The 27,620-nt window shown below is 42.2% G+C and overlaps 1 protein-coding gene across 2 annotated transcripts in view; it reads left to right on the forward strand.

The window, feature by feature from the left end:
- Window positions 1-27,620, forward strand: part of MAP2K5 (mitogen-activated protein kinase kinase 5) — a 285,287-nt gene that overhangs the window by 96,298 nt on the left and 161,369 nt on the right. For both annotated transcript variants that reach the window (XM_004711938.3, XM_045285767.1), the window contains exons 9-11: window positions 11,616-11,655; window positions 23,728-23,796; window positions 23,893-23,974. In XM_004711938.3, the coding sequence (XP_004711995.1) occupies window positions 11,616-11,655; window positions 23,728-23,796; window positions 23,893-23,974 (191 nt within the window). The remainder of the gene's footprint in view (window positions 1-11,615; window positions 11,656-23,727; window positions 23,797-23,892; window positions 23,975-27,620) is intronic.

Raw genomic sequence — 27,620 nt, forward strand, 5'->3', positions numbered from 1 at the left:
ACCACCTCCTTTCTGCTTAAGTGGTTCATCTGTTGAGCCCAGATTATAAAAACTTTGAAATGAGAAAAGAAAATTTCAAGTTGGAGAGAAACTTCCATCCGGTTATTTTAAATTTACATAAATTTAGAGTTGTATAGCAGATGTAAATATGGAAATGGGTGATTCTATTTCAGATTGGACTTAAATGGATGCCATATATTTCGTTTTGATTAGGAGATAGATTTCATAATTGAATTTGGCTAGAGTCAACTCTTTCCATGCTAATGAGAATTAAGAGGTGCGCCTGGAATTAAGATGGATAGCTAATCAAAATATCACTTTAGACAATAGCTGGTCTCCTCCCTATCAAACTTTGTGCCATAATGAAGCAGATCTCAGAAGTTTCTCTTTCACCTGGTCTCTTCCTCTGTCCTGCCCCTGGGGGGCAGCCAGGAAAGACAGGAGCAGGGCATTCAGAAGATTCCACCATGGTGAGATCTTTCTCTGAATAACCGAGAGCCAATTTTTTTCACTTAGAAGAACCAGTGCTAACACGGAAGCAAATTATAGTGACAAATGCCCTTTTCTGTAATTCATTTTAAAATGAGGGGAGTAATTCTTTTTTTTCTTCTCGGGGAATGAAATAAATACCGCATTCTCTCATGCTTGCCTAGAATATGCCCGCCCTTTCTGATGACTGGGTATGCCTTTAAGCCAAGTCTGAGCTAGTGCCACCACCGCTTTACTGACTGGATGGTTTTCTTAGGGAGCGCATCCATTCCTGTACCTTTCTTTCTCTAGCCCCTTCCGAGCCATGTTATGCAAGAAGCAGAACTTAAGTCAGGGGCGTTTGTTCAGCGTTGTATCTGAAATGCCCTGCCCTCTTCAGTGGGTGGGAGAAGTTCTATCATTTCCATGTTCCTGGTTTGCTATTGTGATTAAAAGTCAATATACATGCAAAGTACCCTTGAGGCCCTTGCTCTGAGAGATGGAAAAGGGATATTGCCTTACTCATCTTGGTCGCCGTTTTGCTTTCAACGGACATTCATAGCATTGTATCAGACTGCCAGTTATCTGATAATCTGAACTCTCACAGTCAGATCAGACGTCAGCCCCTCCATCCTTAAATTATATCCTTTCTCAAAAGCAGCTAGAGAGCACAGATGCTCTCTACAGTAAATTCTGCTTATAGTGCAAACTAGTTTGATTAGAATATGTTCAGAAATTAATATGTAGCATAGTGCAATAGAAATGAGATGCCTACTTTAATTGTGTGGGAGATGTACAAGCTTTATCAGAAAATATATGATCAGCTCTAGGTTATTTATTTTATGAACAGGAGTCAGCTGGGATGATTCCTAGTTTTTTTTATTCTCCTAGAATTTGAAATTCTAAGCACAAATAATTTCAGTAAACATTGGAAAGTACAGATGCAGTTGAGCCTAAGCGTGACATACATTTGCGTGGGTGTCCAGATGTTGGGATGCAAACACAGGTTGCTTCTCCCTTATGTCCTGTGTGGATGTAGGACTTTTAAACATTTCACTTTCAGATTTTTCTTTTATTTACTTTCCTTAAGATTCCTATAGAAATTCTATTATTTGGACTTATGTATCTTTTTATGCATTCTCATTAGAATTTAAATAAAGACGAGCACATCTCTAAGCTCGTATGTACTGTGTTAGGCTATACGTAAAATTTCAAAGAGGGGATGATACAATCCATTGCATTTGTCTCTAAGCATTGCCTTTGAAGCGTGTTTTTGACCACCTAGCAGGCACTTCTTTTGGCAGTGGGACACTTCAAGAACACCATTCTCCTGGGTCTATTGTTAGCTTATGGTCTGTATCTCCTCATCCCTTACTGGTTTCTTCTCATGCATCTGACTTCCGAATTTGGGAGACCTTGGGCTCAGTCCCTCCGAGTTCTTCTTTCTCTGTTTGATTCCCTTCCTCAGTGTGCTTGTCTGTCCCGATGGCATTCCATATTACGCATGCACAAACTGATGAAACCTAGATCTCCAGCCCTGACCGGTGTCTTGAATTCCAGACTCAGATCTTATTACCACTGAGATTGCTAATGTGTGCAGATCGTGCACACGCATAGGAAGCTCTGTTGGCAATCGTAGCGAGTGCCCTGGTGACCACTGCTGTCCCTTTGATTCTGATGAATGGCACCCCTACAGGACACAGTGGGACTGCCCCGCGAGGGTTCCACGGCTGTAGGGCTTTAGGGAAGCAGACTTCTAGATCTTTTCTACCATGGGGCAGCTGGTGGGTTCAAACAGCTGACTTCCTGATTAGGGAAGTGCCAGGCACTGTAACCACTGCACCACCAGAGCTCTTTGGATGTCTTTTAACCATCTCCAAATTATCCAAAACTAAGTTCTTGATTTCTTCAGAAATCTCCTTCAGCCTTTGCCATCTCAATAAATGGAAACTCTTCTACACGTTGCTCATGTAAAGCACTACCAAAACTTTCCTGCCATCCTAATAAGCCTCCTCCAGTCATAATACCATGGGACCACTCTTCCTCTTGCAGTAGCCTCCCAGCTAGTCAACCCTTCCTTCCCTATAATGTGTTCTGTCTACCCACTCGTCAAAAGTTACCCTTCTAAAGTGTAAACGCCCTCCCCAGTGGCTTCATATATCACTCAAAATAAAGCCCAGAGTCCTCACTAGAGTCTGACTGGTCTGTATAGCCTGTCTTCCCATTGCCGCTGGGAGCTCATCGCCCACCATTACCCCTCTGGCTTATTTCACTTCTGTGTACATATCAAACACATGCTTGTTTCTTAGGACCAGTGAGCTGAACATTACCTCTGCATGGAATTCTTTCCCTCCAGATATCCAACTGCTGTGTTCCCTCACTGATGAAGTAGAACTCAGCCAATGACAGAGATAGTCCTTGAGTCTCCCTACCTCCCAACTCCAAGTACAACATGCTCCTAATCCTGTACACGCTTTACATCCTTAACTTTATTATTCTTTTCACTTCCTTTATCACTACTGGTTGTTCTTTTCCATGGAATCCATTCCCACTCTTGTAGGACAGAGTTGACATCGTGTATATTTATTTGATTATGGTCGATCTTGCCCTATTACAAAGCCGTTTTGTGGGTAGAGACTGTTTTGTTCTCTGGTGTCGTCATAGAAGGCACTCCCGCGGGCACAGTGGGCTAAGCATTGCGTTTGTGACCATAAGCTCTCAGTGGCTCAAATTCATCAGGTGCTCCTTGGGCGAAAAGCTGAAGCTGTCTGTTCCCATAGTCTCTAAACCCTGTGGAGCAGTCTTCTCTGTCCCGCAGGGCTGCTGTGAGTTGGAATTGCCTCCGTAGCAGTGGGTGGGTATCCCCAACATCTAGCACAGTCTTTGGCAATCAGAGGCATACATGAAGTATTTATTAAATATATTATTATCGCATCTAAAGGAAAACTATATTATACGTGATGCTAAAACTTGAAACTACCGCAGTGAACAAAATAGACCTCGTCGACCCTGCTCTTAGAGCTTAAAATAAAGACCCAGGCACTACATTAAGGGTTGACAATATAGTTTGATAGTTTGTTCTTAGTTACATTGCCTCGGCTCCAGCACCTGGCAACGTTATGGTAATAGAATAAACTACCCTCTGCCCCGTGCCGTCATCAGGACTATCTTCCGTTTGAATCCATTGCTGTGACTGTCGTAATCATCCTTTTCATTGAGCATTTCCTTTACTAAGCATGATGTCCTTTTAGAAAGGATCAGTCTTTTCTGATGGCATGTTGAAGTAAATGAGCAAAAATCTCCCCATCCCACTTGTAAGGACATTCCTGTCGTGTTTCTTTGAAGACTGACTTCTTGTTTTCGCGGCAGTCCACTGAATACTCAACTTTCTTTTCCAGTACCACCGATCACTTGCATCAGCTCTCTGGACTTCCTTTTCCTTGTCCAACTTTCTCATTCGTGTGGGGAAATTGGAAAGACTCTGACTTGGGTCAGGTACACATTAGTCATTACGAATGACATCTTTAAATCTTAAAACTCTGAAGAGGCATTTTGCGTGAGGGCTGCCTAATCCCAGGTGGTGTGGTGCTCGGTCTCTTGAGTGCCTCTTCCATGGGCCTTGATTCTCGATCCAAGTAGAATGGAATTGCTGACAACTTACGTTTTTTCCCTCCATTTAGCATAATGTTGGATATTGGGCCAGCTGTTAGGATTTTCATTTTCTGTAAATTCAAGTGTAATCAATACCAAAGACGTCTCTTTGACCTTGATCAATAAGTGCTTCTTGTCATCTTCATTTTAACAAGTAGCATTTTATGTCATCTGCATATTGCAGATGGTTAATAAGCCTCCTCCAATCCTGATACCATGCTCTTTTTCATATGGTCCAGCTTCACAGAATACTTTTGAGATAAGAGACAGGAATATAATCAAGTAAATAAAGTATATGGGAGTGAAGCGAAACAGTACTCAGGAGGGCTAATAGTTCATAATAGCAGTGTGTAAACTATCATAAAAGAAACATAGGCTGTGCTAAATTGATAAACCACAGAGTAGGGGATCTGATAGATGGAATTTAAATTCTTTATTTCCTGATTTCCATCTATTACATTGTGATATCCTGAGTTAAACTTGTTTTATGCTTGGTAGTAGAAAGGAAACGCGGTTTGATTGAGAAAGCTGGGCCTTCCCCTCATGGAAACAGGGCTTGAAAACTTAGGGAGATGAGACTTAAATAATTTTTCTATAGTATCTTACGAATCGTTAGTTCTCCATTTGTCCCTTTATATTTCTCTGTCCTGTGACCCAGTTACTTATGAACTGATAAATATTTGATTATGGACACTTTGTGGGATGAAGTATGAAGCTTGCTTCAGCAACTCCAGGCCATGACTTTGGAACCAACATCCTGTCAGCCTCGTCTCCTGGGCTAGACAGGCACGGATTACAGAGTGCTTCCTGCCTGGAGAGAGGAAGAGGTGAGTGTCCAGCCAGCTGCCCGCGAGTCCATTCTGACGCAAGTCCATTCGGACGCAGAGCAACCCGACCTGACGGCTCGTCAGGGTTCCCGAGGCTCAGAGTCCTTCCTGGAGCAAGCAGCTCAGCTTTGCCTCACAGAGTCAGCACCATGCAGTCAGCAGCCGGCCTTTCCCTCACTGCCCCACTGCTCACGGCGCGGGGCCTTCCCCTCCTGAAAACAGGGCTTGAAAACTTCGCACGTTTTGAATTGTGCCCTAGAAAGAGGTGTCGATTTAGCCAACTTAAACGTTCCCAATACGTTGTATCCTAAAATAGTCAATCAGAGTTCCGGTCTTAGCTTTGCTATTGACCAAATATGTGAGCTTGGGCAAGTCATTTAACCAGGCTCACGGGCATTTCAGTTGCCAGAGGAAAGGGTTAGATCAGACAGTTCTCCGTGTTCACTGCTGGCCCAATACAGTCTCTGTTTCCATACTCGACCAACATTACAAGTTGATACCAACTTTTTGGCCCAGTCATCTAGAACCCTTGATTCCAAATGAAAGAAGGTAAAAAAGACCATGTAATAGACATTTTCTTTTGCTGTGCTCTTTGTTATTTCAATTGTTCAACAATTTTTTTCTGCCAGACTACTTACCAGTGGTTCGTGTTGCAGAGTGTGTATGTGGGTGGTGTGCTCGATGTTGAAGGCTGGGCCTGTTCCCATTGGTCCCAGAGGACGTGTGCTGGTCCCCAACGAAGTGGATCGCTCGAGCACTGAGCACTGAAATATCCCATAAAAATGCTTCCCCCATGCACTCCCTGGAACAGGTAATTACTGTGGCAACGCAAACTCATTTGAAGTGTTAACTGTTAATTAAAGCACGGCAGAGGTGTATAGTTGTCTTTCGGTGTAACCAGAGCTTCCATTCAAACTTCATTAATCACTTTACAGTTAATGTGCAGAGGAAGGTCAAGACAAGTGAGATGCAGTATCCACTGAAAGTAAACAAATTCCTTTTCTCCAGGTAGAATGCCATTGGCAAAGTTAAGGGGAGCTCTCCGCTCAGACACCTGGCAATGCCTTGGTCAGCCCCTGCGCCTTGGGGATTACATGTTAAACTGGTGCTGGCACTGCACGGTAAGCCGAACCAGGCAGCCCTGTGCTGCTCGAAATCCAACCCAAACTTCCATGGGTGAGGTAGCGTGCACCATCATTTAATCATCAGACCGCCCCCCCCTAATCGCTTGGAAATAGGAGACCTTTCTTTTGGAAAGGAGATCAGCTCTCTAGACAAGCCAATTACGGTGAGGTATCAAACTGTCCGGTATGGAGTATCTGTGCATTCAACTCTCCATTGATCGTGTTCTCAATTAGCTTATCTCAAAAGTCCAAGTGTTGCTTGTTGCCCACGTAGCAACCCTTGTTTCCACAGAATGGGAGTCTGTGTCTATCGATGCATGAAGCAAGGTGATTGTTGTATTTCTGACCTTAGTGTTTCCAATATATAGTATTTTTTATTGAAATTGGAAAAATATTAAATATACAGGGGGAAAGTTTATATCACTAAACCTTATATATTTTATTAAGTATATACATGGAATAAATTAACTGAATTTCTTCAAGTTTTATATGAACCTAGCGCACAATTTCTGTCAGGCATTCAGAAATAAGATCTTATATGTCAACTGATTACATATATTTGGATAAGTGAATCAAATAATGCCCCAAATGTTATCTTATGCAGTGTAAACGTCTGGGATTAACATAGGTAGGAAGGGAATACTCACTTATTCTGCAACTAGTGTAACACAAGGTTTCCACTTATGTGTATCACTTTATCCAAAGCATTAAAAACCTGAACATAATTTAATATTTACAGACTTAATAGTATTCAGGACATCATGCTTGTAAAGATCAGCAAAAAGGCAAGATTCAGGGAAATGGATCGGCGCCGTGGCTGCAGCAGTGAGCTCAAACATGCAGTGATTGTGAGGACGGCGCTAGACCGGGCAGTGTTGGGCCCTGTTGGGCCCTATTGGGGTCACTAAGGGTCAGAGCCAACGCAGTGGCACCCGACACTGACAGTATACATCTTGATGCTGTTAGTTGCTACCCTGTTGGCATGGTAGCCCTCTGTATAATGGAACAAAATGTTTCCTGAGGCGATCCTTGCTGTGGTCAAGTTCATTGCTGTGGCCTCCGTGTGTTCTGAGTGCCCTGCAACCCAGGCGCTCATCTCCCAGCCCTGTGTCCCCAAGTCCGTAGGGTTGTGATCTACAGCCTTCCCATTGGTTCACTTTTGGAAGCAGCGTCCCAGACCTTTCTTTCTAGTCGGCGTTAGTGGGGAAGCTCTCCTGAAACCTGTCCACCACAGGTGACCCTGCAAGTGAAATAAACACTAATGGCCTAGCTTCCAATGTTAGAGCAACCCACAGACCACTGTACAACAAACTGACAGATGAATGGTTATCGTTTTTGCTTCTCAAGGCCATCACGTTTGCTCCGACCAGGAGCGACCCTGTGTACACCAGAAGGAAACGCCACTCAGCCCAGTGCCATCTGACAGTGGGTGTTACCTGTGAGCCCATTAGTGCAGCCACTGTGTCAACCCTCTGATGAGGGTCTTCCTCTTGCGCTGCCCCTTTGCTTTACCAAGCACGATGTCCCTCTCCAGGGACTGGTCCCTCCTCACCACATGTCCAAAGTATGTAAGATGAAGTCTAGCCATCTGTGTTAGTCCGGGTAGACTAGAGAAACAAATTCATAAGCATGCATATGTGTATAAGAAAGAGCTTTATAGACAAGAGCAGTTGGATATTGAGAAACATCCCAGCAACGTCCAGATCAAGTCCATGCCTCCGATATTAGCCCATATGTCTGATACCTATCTATAAAGTCCTCTTCAGACTCATGAAACACATGCAATGACACTGAATGCGGGAAGATCACAGGCCAGTGGGTGGGAAGTCTTGTGGATCCAGTGGTGGTGTCAGCAGCTCAGCACTGGCAGGGTCTCCACGTGGCTTCTCCAGCTCCAGAGGTCTGGCTCCATTAGCCTCTCTGCGTGTGTCTTTTCCACAGGGATGCCTTGTAGGGAGTCTGTATTGTCAGTAGAGTCTCCAAGGGAGTGAGACTCTGTCCCACCTCAAGTGAGCTACTTATCTCCTTAGCACCTCCAAATGAGGTCATCAAGCTACCACCTGATTGACAGGCTAAACCCCACGCCTTCACTCTTAATCCTCTCAAATTGACATCAGATTATGTAACTACCACACCATCCTTGCTTCTAAGGAGCATTTTGGCTGTACTTCTTCCCAGACAGATTTGTTTGCTTTTTTGGCAGTCCGTGGTACTTACTGTGTGCTTCGTCAGCACTGTAGTTCAACCTCACCGATTCTTCTTCGGGATCTTTATGTGATGTCCAGCTTCCAATGCATATGAGACAATTGAAAGTCTCTGGCTACTTTTACCAGTTAAAGAATCATTTTGTAAACTGAACAGGTGCCACCTAATTTTTACCATTTTGCCTTTAAGTGGGATGTACTTAAGTGACTCTACAAGAAATTGATATAATAAAGGTTAAGTTTACCTTCCATAATTGACTCCATCATTGTCCACTCAAGTAAGAAAAGCAGAATCAATAAGGTCTTTCTAGTCTGATTGCTTAACACTGCAATGTGAAAACTGTTACAAATACCTGCTGGTTCTTCGTAATTAAAACGTTTCTTTAAACCCTGACCACAAAACTGCCTTTAAAAACACTTGTCAATTGTCATACAACCCTGGGCATTTATCAAAAATCAAGAAAGTGTGCACTCAAACAAGTGAATTTTCTAGATGTTTAATTATTCCTCAATAAAGATGCTAAAAAATTGTTAGAGCAGCGAAATATTTATTCTTTAATGGTAGAAAATGATGCTTTCATTTTGGTAATAGTGGGAAATGTTTTGTTTTGATAAGCGAACAATTTTTATCATGAAGTCAAAAATCTAGAACCTGTTGAACTAAATCCTACCTCCAATTTAAGAACAATTAGTTCTTACATCAAGGCCCTGCTTGATACTCGCCCTAAGGAAGGGAACACAGAAGATATATGGTTATTATAGCCAAGTGTGGTGAAGAAATTCGATGGTGTCTGGCTATCAGATAAAATACCGTCTGGGGCCATAAAGGCTTGTTTCCAAACAAGCAGCCATCTAAGTGAGATGTCAACCAAGTCCACATGGCAGCAGCACACCAACATCAGTGACCCTTGCAAATCATGTCATCGGAAGCCAAAGGAGGGAATGGTATCAGAGCCTAAACTGTGATCCTGGTTTGCAGAAGGCTGTGGATGACAGTGGGAGCCCAAGATGCCTTGGTGAGATCCACACAGGAACTAAGCTTCCAGTGCTTTCCCTCCCTACCCAATAGCGGGATGGGAAGAAGCTGGTTACCACACAGTGCACTGGACAGATGGCCGCAGGAGATGAAAGGGATAAGCCTCAGTCCAGCGGTTAACACCTCGTCAGTTGGTCCCCTGCCGATGCACATTGGGCTGATCTGGTTTCCAACTTTTTTTTTATTGTTTGCTTTTTCATATCGAGGTTTATCTCAGATGTATTTTGCCATTGGGGGTGGCCCTCTTGAGTTTTTGTTACACGTTTTTCTGTTTTTAAGTGTACGAACCCCAGGATTGATGAGCAGATAGGGACAGCAAATAGAATAGGGGTCCTGCGGGGTACAGTTAGAGGGGGGGCAAAATGATGTCAAGGAGTTCAAGAAGGAAAGGAATGCTTTGAAGCTGATTGTGGTTGCAATTGTATAATACTGCTTGGTGTTATTGAAGTATGGAATGATAGGATGTCTATATTAGCCCCCAACAAAATGATTTTGAAAAACTCTAGAGCCTGGTAGCTGTATCTTGCATTTGCTCCCTGGATAGGTGCAGAGGGAGAGCTGGTGAGGAGCTGACTCACTTCTTCACATGTTCGCACAAACTAGGTGAGAGGAAGGACAGGCGGATCCCAGTTAATTTGTAAAATTCTTTAAAGGGCTACATTTCAGTTCTTCCAAACAAATTTGCTGCTTTATACTTTTTGGGCTTGTAATAATAGTGTTTGTTTATGTTGTCTGGTTTGTTTTGAAAATTTTAAAATAAGCCAAATTGTATCTGGATAATGGTCCCAACATGCAGGCTGTAAAATATGTGTAACCAGCCCTGGTGGTATAATGGGTTACGAATTAGACTGCTAACTGCAAGGTCAGCAGTTCAAAACCACAAGTTGCTCCACAGGAGAAAGATGAGGCTCTCCGCTCTGGCAAAGATTTCCACTCTCATAAACCCACAGAGGCAGTTCTGCCTTGCCTCGTTGGAGGGTCGCTATGAGTCAGAATCAGTTCGTTGGCCGTGGGTTTCGAGGGGCATGTGTAGAAGCCCCGGTGGCACTGTTGGGAATGTGTTGAGCTGCTGACTGCAAAGTTGTTTCAATCCGCCAACCACTGTGCAGGAGAAAGATGAGGCTGGCTGCTCCCGTCCGGGTTTAGAGTTCTGCTCTTCCCCATGGGGTTGCTCTGATTCAGCATTGGCTGAGCAGCAGCGGGTGGGTATTTTCCTTTTAGTTGGTCATTTGAGTTCCTCTCTTTTCCGAACCGCACACAGACACACAGGGTGGATAGGCGTTGGAATCGTCGCAGTGGCAGTGGCCGGTGGGCAGTGTAACAAGCCATGGTGGTGCCCTGGGTTGAGCCTTGGGCTGCTAATCAGAAGGTGGTCTTTTCAAATCCACTAGCACTGAGGGGCGGAAAGATGAAGCAGTCTACTTCTGTAAAGCTTGACAGCCTCAGAAACTCTTGGGAGCAGTTCTGTCTTATAGAGTCACTGAATCAGAGCTGACTGAGCAGCAGTGGGTTTGGTTCAGGTACTACATATCTATATATCCACATTCCATTAAATACACACATAAGGTCTTGAAAAGTATTGATACTCTATTACTGCAAACTCTATTTTTAACTTTAATAAATGAGTGTATTTTCAGCCCTTCATATAATCCGTATTTGTCTTTTGCCTGATCATTTGAACCTCCCTCTTTTTGAAGTGCATACACATACACACAACACACACACACATAGTGATGGCAGCTTGCATCACACATATAATTCTGTGGTGAAGTATATGAAGTTATATTTTAAGCCATAGATAATTACATTAGTTTTGAGATTGTTGATGAAATGTAGGGATGTGTCTTAGCTGCATATATAACAAAAATAAACAAAAGAAAACCCTCCATTGTCCGTGGCTCTGTGCAGTGCTCGGCGTAGTGTCGTCTCCAGGACTCCCCAGTGTACTGCAACAAAAAGGTCTGGAGCCAGGACCACCTGCATTTGAGGTCTCTTTCTGTTACTACTTGGTTTGTTCCACGTGCAGAATGCTTATTGTCTCTGTTTCAAAGTTTTCATCCATAAATGCAGAACAATCCTATCAGCATTACCTCAGAGGGTCGCCATGAGGTACTATAAAAGGAACCGCTTTGTAAACCACTCAGCTCAGCAGAAGTGTTACTAATGTGCTTGTGTTCAGGGGAAGTCCCTTGTATCCTATTGATGCAGACTTCTTTAGACTTACCACTTTGTAAATTGTGTCCTTTACCACTTTGTAAATTGTCCAGTGGTCCCAAGTGATGTTGCTGTGTTTTTCTTTCCACAGAGCATATCATGTCCCAAGTGGGAAAATACTAGCTGTAAAGGTAAGTGCTGGACACGTTGTATGAAAAGTTTGATGTTCACCATTTCCGATTTCTCCTGTTAGCTTGAGTCACTGGAATCGTCCAAAAGGAGATGAAAGGGCTTAAGGTTCAGATGGTAGGTCGTGGAAGCTATGTATGTCCTTGCTGTGCTATTCATGCACTGAACTGTTTGGTAAGTATGCCTTAAAACAGTCAGTCATACCCCTTGCATTATAAGTCTTTTTTAAATTTAATTATTTTATTTGGGGCTCCTACAACACTTAATCACAATTCATACATACATCCATTGTGTCAAGCACATTTGTACATTTGTTGCCATCATCATTCGCAAAACATTTTCTTTCTATTTGAGCCTTGGTATTAGCTCCTCATTTCCCCCACCCCTCTTCATGAACCCTTGATAATTTATAAATTATTAGTATTTTGTCATGTTTTACACTGTCCGATGTTTCCCTTCACCCACTTTTCTGTTGTCCGTCCCTCAGGGAGGGGGTTATATGTAGATCCTTGTGATCGGTTCCCCCTTCCCCTTCCCTTCCTGGTATCTCTACTCTCATTATTGAGCCTGAGGGGTTTATCTGTCCTGGATTCCCTGTGTTTCCAGCTCTTATCTGTACCAGTGTACATACATCCTCTGGTCTAGCCGGATTTGTAAGGTAGAATTGGGATCATGATAGTGAGATGTAGGGGGAAGCATTAAAGAACTAGAGGAATGTTGTATGTTTCATCGGTGCTATACTGCACCCTGACTGGCTTGTCTTCTCCCTGTGGCTCTTCTATAAGGGAATGTCCAGTTGCCTACAGATGGGCTTTGGGTCTCCACTCCCAACTCCCCTTCATTCACTATGATATGATTTTTTGGTCTTTGATGTCTGATACCTGATCCCATCGACACCTCATGATCACACGGGCTGGTGTGCTTCTTCCATGTGGGCTTTGTTGTTCTGAGCTAGATGACCACCTGTTTATCTTCAAGCCTTTAAGACCCCAGATGCTATATTTTTTGGTAGTTGGGCACCATCAGCTTTCCCCACCACATTTGCTTGTGCACCAGCTTTGTCTTCAGTGATCGTGTCAGAAAGCATCATGGAATGCCAGGTTAACAGAACAAAGTGTTCTTGCTTTGAGGGAGTACTTGAGTAGAGGCCCAATGTCCATCTGCTACCTTAATACTAAACCTGTAAATATATGCACATAGATCTATTTCCCCATCATCATATATAAATATACATATTTATATATGCAGTGAGAAGCTCAGTAATCATTCATTCCTCCTTCTTTTCTTACCACAGCCTGTCAGAAATCTCCCCTGAAATGTGTCCATTTGTCGTCTTCATTCTACTTTCATCTCCGTTGTACCCTCTTGGATCAGGCTCACATGACCTCCTAGGATTCTTGAAATGATGTCCTCATTGTACCTTCTGCCTTTCTCTTCCCCTGTGCACCATTTATTCTGTCACCAGAGCAGAGAAAAGGAATCCCAGAGAACCATGTTCCTGTCCCCTTGCCCCGCTCATTGTCATCCTCAATAGTCCTATACAAAATACAGCCAACGAGTTCTGCTTCACTCTGACCATTGAAGGTATCCTCAAATATCAAGCACCACACCCACCAAGAGCCAAGCTTCAGGTAATCCCAGGGGTGTTCTTGGCACTTACCTGAACTGTATTGTTCTTATTTCCATCCTAGCATTATCCAGCCTTATCGCTGCCAAACTCCAAATCTCCATCTTGCCAAGTCACTCAACATTTACCCTCTGACACAGGCTGGTGGTGATTGATCTTCCCAGCTTTTTACATCAGTTCTCCTTGTGAATGCTGGTTTAAAGTGTACCTCTAACTGAACCCTTTGCTATATCAACTTCCCCCATGGTCCTCACCCCAGTGAGCCCCACTTGGACACTGGACTCCCAGCTAACAAACTGGACAGTCCTGTCTCACTCCCTGTCTGGCCAGGCTCTCTACCAGTGGGCTCCTGTCCACCTTTAAAGACACGCTGTCTGCCTTCGCAGTGTGCTGTCTTACAGGATATGCCCGTCAGCTCTACTCTCTGGGCCTTTCATAATGAAAGCGCTTATGTTTTATGTTATCGTGACAACTACTATATTCCAGGCATGATGCTACTATTATTCTTAAGCCGTACAACTACAAAGCTAAACCTGTCTATTTTAGAGTTGAGTAAGCTGAGACCCTGAAAGCTGACTTACCCAAGGTCATACATCTGGGAGAAGCAGGCCTATGGCTGCAGTTCTCATGGCCTCTGTCATCCACCTTCCTGCACATTACTCCCGGTATTAAGCTCTCTGATTGTCATCTCTCATCTCAAGCTTTTCTTCTTCAAGATGCCCTCGTAGCATGCCCCAGTGAGAATGCAGTCTCTTTCCCAATTACTTGCATCGTACGTCTGTCTGCATCTTTTATCACACCTAGGAAACTGAAAAGTGGAGAGATGGCATGGCAACTGGTTATACTGTTCAGTGAGGGCCCACCAAAACTAAGGCATGGATCTTCTGATTGTTAGTGTAGTCACATATCCAACACCTCGCATGCGTTATGTGGCATCATAAAGTTTGATTTTCGTAATTTAAGTAACTTGGTGGTGAGGAGGTACAACAGAGCTCTAACCAAGTTAAGTTCACAGAATTGCACAACTGGAAGAGACCTTACAGGTCATCCACCCATCTTTTGCAGAGGAAGAATGTCAAGTCCAGGGAGCTCCTGCACTCATTCCTCACTAGGCTTCCCCAAGTCCACTGAAGGCAGCTTCAGTTGTTCCACCTTGGCACTGAACTTCCTTTTATAGACTCACTGAGCTCCCATCCACTCAAAGGGCACCTCCAAAAACCTGAGCACCAGTACCTTACCTGTGCGACATTTGTTCCTCTGATATCCAAAATCTCAAACCACTGCCTGTCGTATACTTGTTAAAGATAGTCCGTTCTAGCTTATTCACTCAAGAGAGCACTAATACAGATTATACAGTTTATCACTAATTGGCCTTGCGCATGTTTTATAAATGTATTCATAATTTCATATAGTTTTGAACTGTGTTTTACCCAAGTTAATAGAGCGTGATCATTTAGCTGGGCGTGTCAAGGAACCAACAACTCTTTCTGTAGAGGATTAGAGGCAATTTTAAATAAAGGACACATTTTCAACAAAGCTGTTAAAGTAGAGATTTAAAATTTTACATTCTACTTGACTCTATTGAAATATGGAATATGATATTAAATATTAAATCCCAACAACAAGCAAACTCAAAAAAAAGTTGGAATTTATAAATATACTACTCACTATATCTGAGCCTTAAACTATGAGCTTTAATGTAGTAACTATCATATTCATCTTTATATTCTCAAATTTGTTAAAGTTACATACTCGGTGCTCAACCTGAATTGAATAAGTGAATGATTTCAGAGCAGATATGACTATTGTGATTAAACTTTGTTTAGCCATGAGCTTCCTCCAAAACCAAACTCATTGCCCTTGAGCATGTAATTCGTAACGACCCTGTACAACTATCCGCTGTCAGTTTCTGAGACTCTAACTGCTTACAGGAGTAGGACGCCCCATTTTTAGCCCCTGGACTGACTGGTGGTTTTGAACTGATGACCTTGCAGTTAGCAGCCTACTGCGAAACCACTATGCCAAGGAAAGACGTCCCATAACTTAGTAATAATCATACGCTAATAAAGACAAATGTACCAGTTCCTCCAAACAGGCAGTTTTTTGCTATATTCTTTTAAAAGTTTTATTATTTGTTGGTTTAAATAGTGATAGTTTCCAAAATTGGAAGAATTTTCCAGATATCCTTCTGTTATTGATTTCTAATTTAGTTCTGTTGTGGTCAAAGAATATACTTTGTATCGAATCTATACAAAGATTATACTTTTCATAATTTTTGAAGCTCTGTTATTAAATATATTTAAATTTCACTCCCTTATCATTATGAAATGACCATCCTTGTATGTGGTAATGGTCTTTGCTCTGAAATTTACGTGGTCTAATATTAAGCTAACCACTCCAGCTTTATTTTTACTAGCCTTAATGTGTCATTTGACTTTTAACTTATTGTGTCTTTATATTTGAAATGGATTTCTTATAGACAGCACATAATTGAGACTTACTTTTCAACCTGATACCGTTCGCCTTTTAACTGGGGGTGCTTAGACCATTTACATGCCATGCGCTTGCTGCCGTGGCTGGGTTTACACCGTCCCCTTGCTCTTCATTTGGCTGTATGTCCTTGGGTTTGGTTTTCGTGGTTGCTTTAAGTCTTAGCGTTTGTGTCCTTAACCTTACCATAGTTTATATTCAAGTAATGTTGTGCTGGCTCATAATAGTATGTATTCAGTCCTCTCGTGCTAGATTTTAGGTTCTGTTGTTGTTGTTCTTTATCTTTTTATTGTAAAGTTTACACAAAAGTTTACAGAACAATTGGTTTTCCCCTCAGCAATCTATTCCTGTTTCGTTCTGACATGATTTCCGCCCTCACAATGTGACGACACTCTTTCTGCTTCCTCCTGGTGGTAACCTTTCCATTTGTCCTCAGTGCCTGGCCTCCTTTTGTTCCAGCCTTTGTCGCTGGGCACATGCTGCCCTGGGCTCTTGTCTGGTTGGCCGTTCGAGTGAAGTGAGTGCCTGCCCCCCTGGTTGTGTTGTTCACCTTGTCTATCGGATAGTTAGAGGGGTTTGTGCTATTATCCTGTTTGATCTATTTTTATTAACAGTTGTATTGGCATTTAATTCACTTATCATACAATTCAGTAGATCAGTCATATTAAAAAGAGTTGTGCAGGAATCACCACAATCAATTTTGGAACATTTTCTTCTTTCTTGGATTCATTGTTATGAGCTCCTCATTTCCCTCCAACCTCTCGCCATCCCCCCAGAAACCATTACTCCAGCTACTGTCTCTATAGATTTACCTACCCTGGGTTTCTCTACATGTTATAAACCTTAAAACGCATTGTTACTTTATTTGCTTTAGGGAATCATTTATCCTTAAAACAATTACAATAAGAAAAATGTATTTTATATTTATATACATATCCCACTTACATTTACATACATATTGTAAATGTAAATGGGATATTATATATACATATGTAAAAAGGATATACATTATATATGTATGTAAATGCCATATGTGTGTGTATATGTATGTATGTGTCTGTGCATATATATATTTCTGGTGGCATAGTGGTTACAAGTTGGGCTGCTAACCCTATCATACTACAGGGTCAGCAGTTCGAATCCACCAGCTGCTCCTTGGGAGCAAGATGAGGCTTTCTACTCCTGTAAAGAGTTACAGCTTTGAAACCCACAAGTGCTGTGCTACCCTGTCCCAAGGGTCACTGTGAGTCAAAACTGGCTCGATGGCATTGAATCTACTGTATTTCTCAATATGCTTAATGTTTTCTCTACCTTCTTGACTATATAAAATGTAGTTATGATCATTATATTAATGACCTTATCCCACTCCTCACTTATTAATATGGTTAGATTCCAAAGGCTAGGCCATTATTTGAAAATTGGTGTCATAAGAAAATGAAAGGTGACCCATTAGATCACAGAATGAAGGGTGACTACATCATGATGTAACTGCCAAAGCTCATCACCACCGTACTGTGAAACCGCTGAGAATCCCGGCCTCGCCAAGTTGACTCATAGCCTCAACCACACAGCCAGCGTGACTCGTCTACATCATGTCATTTGTTACTACCAAATGAATGTCACTGAGGCACAAAATAGTTGGATAGTAGATTTTTTTCCCTGTCACCATAAATGCAGACTCTTGGATACTGGATAGTGATACGTGGGGGGCAGGTGACAGTTTTATCCCATGTCGTTACAGTGTCTGTTTTTATTGCAGTCCTATTTTCCTTCTTCTTTCACACTTTATGCCTTTGGATGTTCCAGTCATTGCAGCTAGCATAAATGCTAAATAATTTTGCATTCTTACAAATATATTCTCGACCTTTGTTCTAAGATACTACGTAGTGATTTGGAACCAATCCTTTTGAAGTTTGCTTTTAAACTGTATTCCAGGAGAACAGTCCAGTGGTTAGCCTACAACTGATTTCGCCATTGCTCAGACAGTGTTCTTATGAACACTCCTGAGGACGAGGCGGCTCTGCGGCCTGCACAATGAGAACAGGGACTCTACAGTCCGGGGTGAGCTCCCGAGACGGCTCCCCTGGGTCACTGGAGAGGCTTCTTCCCTGCCTCCGGGAGTTGTTTTCCTGGCATGCGCGTGCTGACGATTACTTGGGGAGCCCTCTGCAGCCCCTAGGAGTGCTCTTCTTCTGGCCTGTGCCTGGGAACCCGGAGCCGCCCTGCCCCTCTGGACACTCAGTTCTTTCTCATCAATGAAGGGCGCTGAGCTCTGCCTGCGGTTCCCTCCCTGCACTGGGAGCTGAGGAACCCCACTCACTGCCATCGAGCCCATCCTGACTCACAGCGACCCCGCAGGACAGAGTAGAACTGCCCGGTGGCTTTCCCAGACTGTAACTCTTGGCAGGAGTAGAAAAACCTCTTCCTTCTTCTGCTGGGCAATCCGAGAGTTCATCTTCCTTGCTTTCCGTCTTTCAGGAATCACTTTGCTGTCCTGGTGAATGTCTAACGTCCAGAAGCCTGTTGAGCTATCTTCCTTCTTTCCTGATTTTCTGCCACACATAGTCTCTCTCTCTCTCCCTCACTTGCTCCCTCAGTCCGTCCCCTTGGGCCGCTCTAGAATTCTCTTTGCATGTATCTCTTCTCTTACCAAGTTGTGTTTCATTATTCGTGTACAGGATTATATTGAAATCTCTTTCCCAGGGACCATATTTATCCTCTCGTCTTACTCATTGATCTGTGCCAAACCTTGCATCTGGGGCCTAGTACAGTGCACTCCACGTAATGTCAAGGTGCTCCAAGCGTCATTTGTTGAAGGACTGAGTGAATGAATCCACTTCTGTTCTTTCACTCACTCATTCATTCATATTTTGAAATGACATCTTGGAAGCAGGCCCAGGTCACATACAAAATATGCCATAGTGTTCTCTGTATGGACCATTGCCCCCACCCAGAATGGTTCTTAGATTTTTTAATATTAAAGGATGAAATGAAAGGTTAAGAGTTAGAAGCACCTTTGATCTCTCCCTGACCCTCTCCTGACTTTTGTGTGACTTCAAGCATGTCACTTAACCCTCCCAGTGACCCCAGCTGTGAAGCAGGGCTGCCTGGTGTCACCGAGGGCTGGTGAGCAGCAGCAAATCACAGTCCTGGTGTGAGCAGAAGCACCTGCCAGACCCTCCTGCCCACACAATGAGAAGTGAAAGGTAATTTCCATGTCAAGTGGTCCACACATTGAATGTCTGTGGGAGCAATCATAGGACAGCCCACAAAAATATGTTGCTTTTCTCTTCCTACCAAAAAAATCTACATTTTAAACAAAATACTGTTGAATTTTAGACCCCCCCAAAGCATATTGTAATGTATCTTTAAAAAAACAGTTGAATTTTGGGGAGAATAAAGATACCTTGAATTGGATTTTTATACTATCGGATTTAGAACATTTCTTGCCTCAAAAGGGAGCATTTTGAAATGATGCTCATCATGTTCTAAAAATAATTATTTGATCATGGCTGTATGTAACTCAGGAAATGTGTTTCTGATGAGAGAGAGAGAGAGAGAGAGAGAGTGTGTGTGTGTGTGTGTGTTTAACCACAGGTAGACAAGACAATTGCAAATAAGTAGAGCAGAAAACAAATAAAAATACAGTTAGCCATCTTGCAAACCGAACCTTTCCATGCCACTAGTGCCTTCTGTAAAATCTTTTCAAACCGCAATGCTTGGAGGATTTAATACATTTCTCAAGATTGCTTCCTTCCTAATTGGGAGGCAAGCCTGCCTCACAGGATCGTCCTGTTTCCTGTTCGTAGCTCATGCGATCGTTGGTGGACTGCTCTGGGTCTCTGCTGCTTTTCCACGAGCATTTAAATGGACCATTTGATTAATCATTTGTATACTGACTGTAATCCTCCCAAATTTCCTTTCTGAGGTGTACATACTGTAGAAGACAATTATGTCGCCACAGATTAAATAAGTGAATTAAAGCAGAATAGCAGCTTAATTTGACCTGTGATTTTGCTCCCCGCCCCTTTAGTGGAGCGAGTGGTGTACCACTCTAGCAAATAGATGAGGTCACTCATGACAGCTCGTGATGAATTGCCGTATTTATACTGTATATTTTAATAGCCTCACACTAATTTAAATTGAGCACAGAGTAAATTATAACTCAGTCACTTGACTGCTTGTATTTAACTTGACAACTCATCCTTATTTGTCCTGGAGGGGTGGGGGCAGCAGCAGACATGCACTCAGGTATTTCCATGCCTCACTTAACCGCTTCTCCAGGAAGTGCGCCCCGGTTTGAACAAGGTAGCTCTTCCCAAGGAGACAAGGAATAGTAATGACAACAACTCTCTTCTCCACGCCCCTCCAAAAGGAATGGGACTTGTTCATTTTCCGTAGTTTTAAAACTCACCCACAGGAATGCCCAGGGTATGGAGAATTAACCTTCTGCCCGAGTGCCAACCCCCCCCACCCCCACCCAAACAAGAGAAGAGCCTTTCAGCAGAGCTATTTGAAGGTGTGTTTTACTTCTCCACTCCAGTCCCCAAGAATTCCTTTTCTCACTAGACCTCCATCACGAAGTGTCCACTGTGAGGGACTGTCGAGCCAGCCCCGAGCCTGACGGAGGCCTGGTCGAGCGCAGTGAGAACCACATTTGAGGCCACCATGACCGTGTTAATTAAAGCCTGCAAAACCCAGAGCCTGTGTGGGGCAGAAGCCCATCAGAGAAGGAAAGCTCAAACCTTTCCCAAGAAACCAAGCTGTAGAAAAGAGGGAGGGGGCACCCTGTCAAGGCAGACACCTTATGAGCCTGTCAAGTTCCGGCTCTCACAGGTTGCTGTCTATGTCTTTCATTTGAGATTCCGTTGTGGAAAGCTGATTATGTAGAATCTTATGGTGGTAAGGACCACTTGAATTAAATCTCACATCACTTACTGGGTACAGTGTGAAAAGAAAAGAAGTGCTGGTTGCTGGGAGGCAGACTGAGGCCTAAGACTGACCCCTTGTCCTTGAAGAGCCCGTACTTGTCGAGCAGAGAGGTCTGATTTCAGGAGATGAACCATAAATTAGAGGCAGACCGTGCTACCGAGAGGTACGCCGGACCAGAGCTGGCCGTGAATTCGGATGGAGGGCTTCCTGGAGATGATGGCAGTGGGATACACGCTGGATCCTCAAAGACAGCGAAGGGTTTATCATCTAGCTGGAGTGGAAGAGGAAGCACATCCCAGCCGAGGGAATGGAAGGAGCAAGGACCGGGAAGTGGAGGGAAGCCTCGACCATCTATGTGGACCAGGAAGAGGCTCTGATTCCCAGTGAGGATTGGGTTTCGGAGGACAGATTCAGTAAAAAAAAGTGTTAGGAAGTGGAGCTACATGATAGAAGAATGAGCCAGATGTCATGCTAGAGTTTTAACTTTATTATTAAGGAAACGGCATGGGGGCCACATGTGACCACCAGCCCAAGGCCAGTTCATATGAGACAGAGGTCCGACATGACACCACATGTCCCTCCCACAGCACTTTACTTCTCTGCGGGGTTTGATAATCGCTCGCAGTGCCCACACAGAGCTCACTGGCAATACTCATGATCACGAGGGTTTATTAGGGTACAAACAGGTTACATTTCAGGATCAAAACCAGCAGCTCTCTAGTCAGGAGTGCCTCTTCTCAGCCAGATCCGCAAGCATGTCACTCTCTGGCCCTTGGCCCCTCAACCACAAAGTTCCTTGAACTCTGCCCAGCTTGGGCAAGTGTTGCAAAGCTCCTTTGATGCCAATAAAGGTCCAATGGGCTGCAAGCCAGTCTCCTTTCCTATTTTCGGCCCCACTGCCACCTCTGCCATTGCCACTTCTCTGTGAATGGATATCGGTCCCAATAACGTGTTCTGCCCTGGCTTTTCTTTCTTGATGGTCATGAAAACTCTTCCCCAGTTCCTGCCTCTGAGGAGACTTACTTTATAACAAGGGGGATGACAAAATCGACCAATCCCCATGTTAGAGCCCCATACACCTTATTGGCATGTGCCCAACCACTCATTTGGTGGAAGTTACAAAGGCTTATGGCTAGAAAGAGCCATATTCAACTACACCACAGATTTAGGCTGTGGGAACTCGGTCTAGGTTCATGATCAAGGGAATTATATGTTCTCAGCCACAAGTTTGGAATTTTCCAACATGTTGGCTAGCCATGTAAAATCATGTCATTTCTAGATTGATAGCTTAGATGTACAACGTAGTCATACTACTCAGTGGATAAAGGGCATTTTTGAAACAAGTAAGTGGCTCTGAAACCTGCTATGGATTTGAAATCACTTGGGATGTTGTTTTGCTTTTATTTTAATGTTTTAATACTGAAAATATGGGCCCAACCCCAGAGATTCTGATTTAATTGTTCTGGGGTTAGGCTTGGGCATGGGAAAATTTTTTTAAGTGTCCAAGGAAATTATAATGTGAGGCCGGACTTGAGGATTCAGCGTTGATGTAAATAATAACTTCATTCCTTGTAGCGTAGTTTCTGAGGGTGAGAGATGCCCTGTATTTGACATGGTGCTATGCAGAATAGCTGTAATATTTTATGGCGTAGAATTGACAGGACAGTGGGTGGATTCCTACGGGAAAAAACGTGAGTGAATATTGTCAGCAAGTGCCTATTGATTGGGAGAGATGTGTAAGTGTTTCTGGCAGTTTTGTATTACACTGACAATCGGGTTTAGTGCCTGCTTTTATAATAACCCTAAAGCAAACCCTGGATAGAAACTGGTTATACCTTGCTTTTCCTTTTCACCTCCTCCCATACCACCAATGGATGTCGCTACTATAAAATGTGTGTTTGAGAATGATCCTTTTATTTCCTAGATCTGAGCCGTTTATAACTTTTGATTATTTTTTCCAGCATGAGTATATATGTATTCTTCTTATAATATAAAAGCTAGTTCATTGTTGAATGCTGTATCCAGACATTTTTCAAGTCAGAAGCTTCTGCTACAAATCCTAAAGCCTGGCAACATTTTTTTGTTTTGTTTTCTTATACAATCCATACATCAATTGTATCAGGCATATTTGTACATATGTTCCTGGTAACTTGTCAATTCTCATCACTACCTTAAAAATTTTTTATTACAGTATATTTTTTTGAGAGGAAAACAAAAACGTGCTTTGAATTGGTTTTGCCACAGTGCCAAATGAAATTTGACCATTTGATTGATTTACTTCTTAAAAAACAAGTGTTTTAAATGAATGAGAATTTGTTGTAGGTGAGTTTATAAATAAACTCCTTTGCTACAAGTCTGACCCAGTGGTTGGCATTTTACTGAGCGGCACAAGACTGGGACTCACCACAGGCCACAGGGCGCCTTGGTTTTATTCTTCTCTACAAGAAGGATGTTAGATTAAATGACTTTAGCGTTTCCTTCGAGCGATAATATTCTATAACAATATTAGTAAAGAAATATTACCCAACTGGAAGAATATTAAAAAAAAGATTTATTAAGAAAACGCTCTCATTTTTCTCCTAAGTAAAAATCTCACTTTAGCTGTTTATTCATGGTCCTTCCCACACTGAATCACAAACAGTTCTTTTTTTTAATGGTTTGAGGGTCATTCCTATCGTCCTGTTCTGAAAATAACCAATGTGGCCAAAATCGGGTATATAAATTAAGAATGTTATAACTTAACTGACTTTTAAAGCCATTAATGCTGACCTCTGAGCCCTGGCTTTCTCCCTGGCTCCATCAATCACTGCTGGACCATCTCCCCCAATACAAAGGGTGAGACAGATGTGTATACAGGGTGCTTTACGGGAGCGTATCGGGGACCAGGGGTGGCGGGGGAGGGAGAAAAGAGGTGGAAATAAAGGAAACAACCTTTTAAAAATAGTTTTTATATTTCATAGTAATTATAACTGTATTTCATTGAAGGAGAATAAATGTCTGAATATTGATACCTTTCCATATCTAGGTCATACTACTAGATATTACACTGGAACTTCAGAAGCAAATTATGTCTGAATTGGAAATTCTTTATAAGGTAATTTTTATTTACTCAGTTATTTCTACCTACAAAGCATGCTTATTGTATTGACATGCAGGTTTTTAAACCACTTTTGTCTTGTTTCTGTTGCAGTGCGATTCATCATATATCATAGGTTTTTATGGTGCTTTTTTCGTAGAAAACAGGATTTCAATATGTACAGAATTCATGGATGGTGAGTTTCTGCTGTACAATCTTTTCAAAACAGTTTTTCGAGTAAAGCGCTATAAAATCTAGTTTTGCTGTAGATCTCAAGTAGAATTAAAATATATTAATAATTACTTTCTTTATACTCTAAAAGCATTTTAGTGTGAAGTGTTATTGGTGTTAAGTATTTGTTGCTGAGTTATAATTTCAAGAACGTAATTTATTCATTTTTATTGAAATTTTAAATAGAACAGATTAAATGCTCGTCTAATCGTTGATTTGATATTTGATTCTTCTATACAATCTGTCTTTACTTGTAAACAGATGTTCTGTTCTTTTAATGTTTCAATAGCCAAACAGATTTTCTTCTAAAGAAATCTATTAACCCAATGTCCTGTGTCTTTCAGAAAGAAATCAGTTCTTAATTGCAAGATAAGAAATTGTCTTTTAACACAGCTGTTTAGTCAAAATGTGTATAGTTTTATTTGGACTTTACCCCTTTCCATCCATATGTATTTCACATTGATGAATTTTTTGGTAGGAAATACAGATTTCTTGGTACCCGATCAGTGAAACAATGTTATCACTGTTGCTATTTACCTCTTGTGTCTAAGCAGTCTTTAAAGATTACATACTTCATTCTTCCATGTGCAGCTAATGGAAACTCAACATCTTACTACATACTTCCATTTTGGGGGGTCGCAGCATATTGCTAAAGCAGATTCATTCATGACTTGCAAGAGTGAACAACTTGTACCTTGATACCATGATGGGTATATAATACATTGTAAAGTAGTTCTGGTAGATGCGGTGTTAGTCTGGGTACTTTAGAGAAACAAATCCACAGAAACTTATGTATAAGAGAGAGTTTTATATAAAGGTTAAGTGTACATCAAGAAAACAACCCAGTACTGCCAAAGCCCACAAGTCCAACATTAACCTATATGTCCAACACCAATCCACAAAGTCCTCCTCCATCTCACAAAACACACATAGTGATGCCAACTGCAGGAGGAAAGCCGAGTCAGTGAATGTGTAAGCATCTCAGCGCTGGCAGGGGTCTCCACACGGGTGCTCCTGCACCCAGGGCTGCATCGGGGTAGGTTCATGCGGCTTCTCCTTGGGGATATCTTGCAGTTAGTGAGCCTTGCCAGCTGAAGCAGGGAACTGGCTAAGGCAGCTGCACCCTGGTCCAACCATCACAAAGCAAGAGACCCGAGAACTCAAAAGGCGAGGCTCACTGAGCCATTTATCCCTCCACCCTTCAGTTAACCCCACATTTGTTTTTATTGGCCAGGTTGGCACAAAAAACTAACCCGAGTGCCAAGGATTGAAAGTCTTACCTTTACATGGATAGTATGACCATTTCAAGAAGAAAACCGTAGCGGCAACGCCGCAATCCCATGTGTTACGGTGCAGAACTGTGCTCCACAGATTTTCTGGACTGTAATTTATGGCCTACCATCGGGACTCTTGTTCACAGTGCCACTGGGTCAGTTCAGACTGTCAAATTCTAGGTTAGTGGGCAGTCGCAAAGCGCTTATGCAACCGAGGGACTCACTCAGTATCAAAACGAAAAAGCAGCTCACTGCCATCAAGCCGATGCTGAGTCGTTATCGCCCTGTAGGAAGAGGCCGAACTGCCCCTGCGAGAGTTTCCTAAACTGCTACAGCTCTTTACAGGAGAGGCCCTGCCTTTCGCCCACAGAGCAGCAAGTGCTTACCAAGTATCCAAACCAGAGAAAGTGGATTCATAGAGCCAAGACGTGTTTAAAAGTCTTATTTTATAATACTTTGGGGTTTTAATAATATTTTATAATGATATTATATTATTCATGATAAGATAATGACATATTTTCTTTCTCTGAAGGCTTCAAGTTTGCAGCTAACTTAATTTTTTAAATTATTTCAATTCAAGTACCATAAAATTTTCTTTTAAAAACTGTACAACTCACCGATTTTCAGTATATATAGCCATCATCAATACCTAATTTCAAAATATTTTTACCAATTAAAAAAAAGCCTTATACTCCTTACCAGTCACTCCTTGCTCTTCCTGCTCTAGATGCTGCAAAACCAACCACTCCCGGGGAGTGGACTCGAACTCAGAGAGCCGCCACTGTACTCTCTGCCCCACGGGCTGTCAGTTCTGCTTCCAGCTCTTTCATTGACAGTGGCACACTCAGCTTTGACGTTCTGTTTGGGGGGTACATATGTTTATAATCATTCCATTCTGTTTGGGGGGTACATATGTTTATAATCATTCCATTTTCTTGGTAGATTGACCTTTCATCATTTTATAGTGTCCTTTGTGGTAGCAATATTTTGTCCAAAGGTTTACCTTATCTGATATTAGTATAGACACTTGAGCTCTTTGTTTTGTTGTTGGCATGGTATATCTCTTTTATCATTTCACCTTCAACTTATTTAGGTCTTTAAATCCAAAGTACATCCCTTATGCGTATATATATATTTTTCAAGTAAATAAATATACTAGAGGTCTTTATTGCAACAGAATGGATGGCACTCGCATTTTTAGTTCTCCAGAAGTGAGGTAGCATGAGTCCAAACAAAGTAAATTTAGAACATCTCCTAAACATTATTTCCTTGTTTTTGAAAATTAATTTAAACTGAACCAAGAGGCAAATGCATGACTATTAGTTGATGCTGTGGGGGACATGACTTTTTAAAAGTCGTTTTATTGGGGGTGCTTCAGCTCTTATTATAGTCCATACCTATATCCCGTGAGTCAGGCTCATTTGTACATATGTTGCCATCATCATTTTCCAAACATTTTCTTGCTACTTGAGCCCTTGGCATCAGGTCATTGTCCCTCCACCCTCTCCCCGCCCCCCATGAACCCTTGATAATTTATAATTTTTTTTTCATGTCTTACACCGACCACTGTCTCCCTTCATCCACTTTTCTGTTGTCCGTCCGCCTGGATGGGTGTGTATTTTTATTCATTCTTCCAATCTCTGCCATTTAATTGTAGTGTTTAGTCTATTTACATTTAATGTAACAGCTAACAATGTAGGATTTAAATCTCGCCTTTTCCTGTTTGTTTTCTACAGGTCTTATCATTGTGTTTTCTATTCCTCTCCTACTTTATCATTGTGTTTTCTATTCCTCTCCTACTTTATCATTGTGTTTTCTATTCCTCTCCTACTTTATCATTGTGTTTTCTATTCCTCTCCTACTGCCTTCTTTGCCGGTTTCATTCACCGGCCGCATCTTGGACCGCACCTTCCTTTTCTGCCCTCCAATGACTGCTGACACAAAGCTGTAATTATTGTTCAGTGCTGTTGTCATATAAATCAGGATAAACATGTACGATCATTACATTTTCTTAAGTTTCATAAGTCTAATAGTTGAGTCACTAATCAACAAATACATTCTAACCAACAGCAACAATAAATCCAAAAAAAGGGAGAATCTAATTTCCATTGTATTATTTTAAATGTGCAGTTTTCAAGAGAAACATTAGTAGACATGCAAAGAGACAAAAAGTGTAGTCCATCACAAGAAACAGCGATCAATAGGAAATCTTTACGCTCTGTGTTCTTCATCTTATGTAACGCGGAACTCTCCCAGGTAACTTAGTGGTCGGCTAGTGTGATTGGGCAGAGATTTTCCTGACTGCTTAGAGCCATTCAGGCTCCCAAACTTTGCTCG

The sequence above is a fragment of the Echinops telfairi genome, unplaced genomic scaffold (genome assembly GCF_000313985.2).
Source record: "Echinops telfairi isolate 266 unplaced genomic scaffold, ASM31398v2 ScPeMD7_7475;HRSCAF=8513, whole genome shotgun sequence".
Classification (NCBI taxonomy): Eukaryota; Metazoa; Chordata; class Mammalia; order Afrosoricida; family Tenrecidae; genus Echinops; species Echinops telfairi.